Source organism: Eimeria tenella, genomic scaffold (genome assembly GCF_000499545.2).
Source record: "Eimeria tenella Houghton genomic scaffold, Eth_scaff32, whole genome shotgun sequence".
Taxonomy (NCBI): domain Eukaryota; phylum Apicomplexa; class Conoidasida; order Eucoccidiorida; family Eimeriidae; genus Eimeria; species Eimeria tenella.
Genome location: NW_013543049.1, coordinates 237745 through 243882, shown reverse-complemented (window position 1 = coordinate 243882; position 6138 = coordinate 237745). Strand labels below are relative to the sequence as shown.

Below are 6138 nucleotides of genomic sequence, written 5' to 3'. Positions count from 1 at the left end.
GCTGCTGCTGCTGCTGCTGCTGCTGCTTGCTGCTGCTTGAAGCTTCTGTAGAGGGCGAAGTCGAAGCTGGAAGCAAAGCCCCAGCCCTCCATTCCTGCTGCTGCCAAGCTGCCTATACACCCGAAAGTCTCGTAGTCCAGCACGTACAGCCTTTCGCTCTCCCAGGTCAGCAGCAGCAGCAGCAGCCGCTGCAGCACGAGGGAAAAGAAAGCAGCAGCACCTTCTGCGAAGTGGTCTTGAAAGAGATAAAAGACTCTTTTTAATTCCAAATTAAATCCAAAACTTTCTTTTTGCTTCTCTCTTTGCTGCAGCGCCATTTCCCTTATGTACGAACGCCCGTACAACCCGGAGGTCTGCAGCAGCAAATCTGCTGCTGCTGCTTCCAGGCCCTGCACAAACGGCAGCCCCCAGTGCGGCCTGCTGCGCTCCTGCTGCTGCTGCTGCTGCTGCTGCTGCTGCTGGCTGCTGAAGGAAGGGTACTTGATCAGGGAGACGCACGAGGGGTGGACAGCGTAGAGTTCGACTGGGGGCGCCGCGCTGAGCTGCTCGGGCTGCTGCTGCTGCCGCAGCAGCAGCTGCTGCTGCTGCTGCTGCCGCAGCTGCAGCAAAGATAGCGGCGCGCTAAGTGGCTGCATCGGGTTGAAGGCAAATTGCGGCGAGGCGAAGCCGCGAGAAGGAAATGGAAACAAAACTTCTGCTGCTGTCTCTGCTGCTGCTGCTGCTGCTGCTGCCGCTGCTGCTGCTGCTGCTGCTGCCGGGTCCCCGTACTCGGCAAGAAGCTCCTGCTCCCCCTGCAGCAGCAGCAACTGCTGCTGCTGCTGCTGCTGCTGGCCATTTGTGATTCGCTGCAGGGCCTGAAGAGGCGGCAGCTGCGTAGCAGCAGGCAGCAGCAAACGGCTGTGTCCTTCTGTGTTGGGATTTTCGAATTGCTGCTGATTTGTTTGTTCAATTTTAAGACTTTGCTGCAGCTGACCTCCCTCGCTGCTGCTTGCTGCTGCTGCTGCTGCTGGTGCTGCTGCTGTGTCTGCTGCGCGCAGCCGCAGCTCGCTCAGGGGGCCCAAAGGGGACTCCAAAAGAAAAAAGAAATAAATGAAAAATGAGCAGCAGCAAAACAGCAGCAGAAAAACGCGCAGCGGCAGATGCCTGAAGGACCCAAACGCCGAAGACAAACGAAACCTGCAAACTGCCATTGTTTCGCAATCTAGCAGCAGCAGCAACTGCTGCTGCTGCTGCTGCTGATGCTGATGCTGCTGCTGCTGTTGATTATGTTGCTGGTGGCGTTGAAGTCGCTGCAGCAGTCGCTGTTGCTGTTCCTGAAGATGCTGCGGCTGCTGCTGCCGCTGCTGCTGCTGCCGCTGCTGCTGCTGCTGATGTTGCGATTACTGCAGATGTTGTTGTTGTTGCTGCTGCTACTTCTGCTGCTAGCTTCGCTCCGTTGCGTGCCCTAGGTCTGAATGTGCTGTTGCTGCTGCCTCTGCTGCTGCTGCGACAGCTGCTGCTGTCGCAGCTGCGGTAGCAGCTGCAGTTGCTGCTGCTGCTGCTGGCGTTGCTGCAGCTGCTGGGGCTGCTCCGCGTGGCCTACACGACCCTCAGGCAGATGCAAAAGCAGCAGCTGCTGCTCCAACAGCTGCTGTTGCTCCTGCTGCTGCTTCTGCTGCTGCCGTTGCTGCTGGTGTTGGTGTCACTCCTGCTACATGAACTGCAGCGCCTGCTGCTTTTGCTGCTGCTGCTGTGCTGCTGCGCAGACTTTTAATGTTTTGAAGTTTCCATTTTGGATTTGTTTCTTTTATGTCTGTTGTAGGGCTTCTGAGGTGTATGTACACTGCGCGACTCCCACGGCCAGGGGCACCGCCGTTGGCTCCATGGGCCAAATGGGGGCAAAAAAAGGCTAAAAAAGAAAATTTAAGTCATTTTAATTAATCAATTAATTAATTATTTTGTATTTTTAATTTTAATTCGCTCAAATAACTCATTTTCCGCTCGATTTGCTCCAAGTTGAACGGACGGACAGAAACCGGAAGGCGCGCAACCTGGGGGGCCCCGCAGCCGACCGCTGCTGTTTTTGGGTGGTTTTAACGGACTTTTGGCTTAAAATTTGAATTGAAATGAATTTAATTCATTAAAAATAAATTTAATTCATTAAAGATTGAATTTAATTCATTTAATTGATCAAAAATTCATTTGATTTGCTCCATTTAAGCCCAAAATGCAACTTTTCCCCCCAAATGCCGCCTGAGGCAAACTTGGTCACCCACCGCAGGAAACTTAAATGTACTTCAATTAAAAACATATTATAAATAAATTATAATAAGGAAATAAATAAGCAGCTAAATAAACAATTAAATGAATAATTAAATAAATGATTAAATAAACAATTAAAATAACAATTAAAATAACAATTAAATAAACAAGTAAATAGAAATAATTAATCCTTTTGAAAAAGGTGAGGGGGATGCAAGAGTGTTTGCGCTGGAAGCACGCAGCAGCAGCAGCAGCATCAGGAGCATCAGCAGCAGCTGCAGCAGCAGCTGCTGCTGCGCTCAATTTCACTTTAGCCCAACTGGCGCAGCAAAGAAGGCACAAGCTGCTACTTGGGATCGTCTGGGATCGTGTGGGATCGTGTGGGGCTATTTGGGATCGTGTGGGATCGCCTGGGATCGTCTGGGATCGTGTGTTTGAACGTGTCTGGGACTTGCTTCAGCAGTAGTAGACAATGGCTTTACTCAGCACTCGCGGGAACCCTAGACCCTAAACCCTAGGACCCAAACCCTAAACCCTAAACCCTAATCTCTACGCCCCAAACCCTAAACCCTAAACCCTAGCGCTGAGCTTTTGGGAGAAAAAACTGAACAGCAAAACAGCTAGAGAGGTCTGTGGGCTAATTAAAGCAGAAATTCAAAAAAGAAAAAAAGATTTAAAAAAATAAAACGAAAATATAAAATGGACAAATAAAAGGGAATTAACAAATAAAACAAATTGAAGGAAGGAAGAGGATATAAATGAGAAGCACAAATCAGCAGCAAACGCGCCAACTGCAGCAGCAGCAGCAGCAACAGCAAAATGAAAGGGGCCCTCCCGATTTGTTTTTACTGCGCAATTCATTGAAAAGGAGTTTTTCTTTTTGAAATACTTCAAATTCAAAAAGACGAAAAATGAAAAGAGAAAAGACGAAACGAAAGCGGACTTGAAGTGAGGTGTATGTACACCTCAGTTGCCAAGAATTCAAGAAAACGAAAAAGCAGTTTTCCCACGCCCAAACGCAAACCCCAAACCCCAAACCCTAAAGCGCCAGCCCTAAACCCTAAACCCTCGCGGGTTTGGGTGGTTTAAAGCTGGGGTTTGGGGTGTACGTACACCTCTGCCCGGGCCGCACAAGTTGCAAGTGGGTTTCTGGGGTCTGTACACCGCAAAAAGGCGGTTTTTTTCGGGAAAAAAGGTGAAAATGGATTGCAGTTGAATTTAGAAAGTGAAAATAGATTTAACTTGAACTCAGAAACTCTAAAATCGCTTCAAATCCCGCGGATCGACCATGAAGTGCTCGAGCAACTTTGCTGCTTTCAGCGCGCGCAGCAGCGCCAACTTCTGCTGCGGCAGCCGCTGCAGCCCCGTAATTGTCTTTAAAGTTTCATCACAAATAAAACTCTTTTTTGCTTTTTCGCAGTTTTGCTGCATGTAGCACCGCAGCGCAGCCACGCACTCCCCCTCGCTCATGCTGCTGCTGCTGCTGCTGCTGCTGCTGCTGCTGCTGCTGTGCTGCTTGCAGAACGCAAAAAGCTTCGCGTCCATGAGGGTGTTTTTGTGCCGAAGGCCCACCAGAATCCTTTCCCCACACAAAACCTTTTCGCCCCCTTGAAGAAGAACTGACAGCATTTGCTGCACCCCATCTTGCTGCTGCTGCCGCTGCTGCTGGGCCTGCCGCTGAGGATGCTTTTGATGCGCGGAGTCCGCATTTTGCTGCTGCTGCTGCTGCTTAGGCTTGGGCTTCTCTGTGGGGTGGCTTTGCTCCCCCTGCTGCTTGTGCTGCTGCTGCTGCTGCTGCTGCTTCTGGTTTATTTTATGCTTTTTATTGCTGCTGCTTCTCTCCTCCTTGTCTCCCTCAGCTTCTGCTGCTCTCTTCTTAGAATGCCCTCCACTGTCTTCACTAGAAGCCTCCGTGGCCGCCTCATCTGCTGCTGCTGCTGCTGTTGCTGTTGCTGCTGCTGCTGCTACGGTTGCTGCTTCGGCTGCTACGCTTGCTGCCTCGGCTGCTACGCCTGCTGCCGCCGCTGCTGCTGTTGCTGCTGCTTCTGTTGCTGCCACTGCTGTCACCGCAGCCACTGTTGAGCGGTCGCTGTCCCTGCTGCTGCTGCTGCTGTTGCTGTTGCTGCTGCTGCTGCTGGTTTCTGCGTCTCCTTCTGCAGCAACCACCTCATAGGTGCTTCGTCTCTTTGCTGCAGTTGCTGCTTCAGCAAAAGAAAGAGAAGCAAAACTTGGAGGAATATTTTCCTTGTCCTCCTCTTCCTGGTGCTGCTGCTGCTCCTGGAGCTGCTGCTGGAGCTGCTGCTGCTGCTGGAGCTCCTGTTGTTGCCGTTCTCGTTGCTGCTGCAGCTGTTGCTGCTGCAGCTGTTGCTGCTGCAGCTGTTGCTGCTGCAGCTGTTGCTGCTGCAGCTGTTGCTGCTGCAGCTGTTGCTGCTGCAGCTGTTGCTGCTGCAGCTGTTGCTGCTGCAGCTGTTGCTGCTGTAGCTGCTGCTGCAGTAGCTGCTGCTGCTGCTGCAGTTTCTCCTGTTGCTGTTTCTCCTGTTGCTGTTTCTCCTGCTGCTGTTTCTCCTGCTGCCGTTGCTGCTGCAGCTGCTCTTCTCGCTCCTGGTCTCTCCATCGTTGCTCCCTCTGGCCCTCTTCCCCCTGCTGCTGCGGCTGCTGCTGCTGCTGCAGCAAATCCTCCTCCTCAAACAAAGTTTGCAAGTAGCAAGTGTTGCCTTTGAGGGCCCCCGGAAGCACAGCGCCGAGGAGACAGAGAAAATTTAAAGCATCATTTTTTGCTGCTTCAATCAGCGACGGCAGCAGCTTCCGCCGGCTGCCTGCTGCTGCTGCTGCTGCTGCTGCTGCTGGCTGTCGCTGCTGCGCTGCTGCAGCTGGGGCTGCTGCGGCTGGCTGTTGTTCTTCCTTCGCTGCAGCAGCAGCAGCAGCTGCTGCTGCTGCTTCCCCTGCACCCGCCCCCCGTCCCCGCTCTCCCCCAGCTGTGTCTCCCGCTGCTGCTGCGTCCCCCGCCGCAGCAGCAGCAGCAGCAGGCTGCGGCAGCAGCACGGGAAAAGCCTTAATGGCGTTTGTTTCTGTGCATGCAATCCATTCTGCTGCTTCAGATTTGAACAAAAGCCAAAAAGAATGTGGGGCGCTTTGGGGGTTCATGGGGAAGTGCTGCGTGAGCGCGGTGTCTATACACTCCAGACACGGCAGCTCCAGCTGCTGCTGCTGCTGCTGCTGCTGCTGCCGCTGCCGCTGCTGCTGCTGCGGGGGGGAAGTGAGGAGGTACTTGAGGTGTCGGAAGCGGGCGCTCCACTCCCTGTCCGCGAGGTGTACGTACACCCCATGTTGCTGGCGCGCTATTGCTGCCAAGTGGAGCAGCACGAAAAGAAAAAAAGAAGAAACTTCTTCGCAAAGAAAAGTGAACCAAGGAGGCAGCTGCTGCAGCAGCTCCAGGCCCCCAGCTGTACATACACCCGAGCTGCTGCTGCCGAACACGAACCATAGCCGGTGCGCCAGCCGCCCCACAAGCGACGGCAGAGAAATCGGGTGCAAACTGCTGCTGCTGCTGCTGCTGCTGCTGCTGCGGGTTGCTGCTTCGCGTCTGCAGAAGTAAGACATGCACTCCACCCACGCAGTTCTCTCCACCAAGTCCATCGGCAGGTTCCGCGGCAGCAGCTGCTGCAGCAGCGCGAAGCCCTCCGCCCTCCGCTGCTGCTGCTCCTCGATCCACTCCACCTGCTGCTGCTGCTGCTGCTGGCAGCAGCTGAGGGCCCGCAGGGCCAACGTGCTGCAGCGCCACTGCTCATACATTTGCATGTCTGCAGCACCAAAGGGGGGGCAGCCGCCCCAGGACCCGTACAGCAGATCGCACAGGGGGAGGGGGGGCCCCCTGCTGCTGCTGCTGCTGCTGTTCAT

At 53.7% G+C, this 6138-nt stretch overlaps 2 protein-coding genes across 2 annotated transcripts in view; both read right to left on the bottom strand.

Annotated features, from left to right (window-relative positions):
• The window catches only part of ETH_00006220 (uncharacterized protein), a gene marked incomplete at both ends in the record, with an annotated part of 2276 nt that extends 1086 nt beyond the window's left edge, over nt 1-1190 (bottom strand). Inside the window, one exon of the mRNA XM_013376179.1 lies at nt 144-1190. Within this exon, the coding sequence (XP_013231633.1) occupies nt 144-1190 (1047 nt within the window). The remainder of the gene's footprint in view (nt 1-143) is intronic.
• Nucleotides 1191-3498: 2308 nt separating this feature from the next.
• ETH_00006215 (uncharacterized protein) lies at nt 3499-6138 on the bottom strand (the record flags this gene model as incomplete). The annotated part of the gene is made up of 1 exon (XM_013376178.1): nt 3499-6138. One exon carries the CDS (start codon nt 6136-6138, stop codon nt 3499-3501), a length of 2640 nt encoding a protein of 879 aa, XP_013231632.1.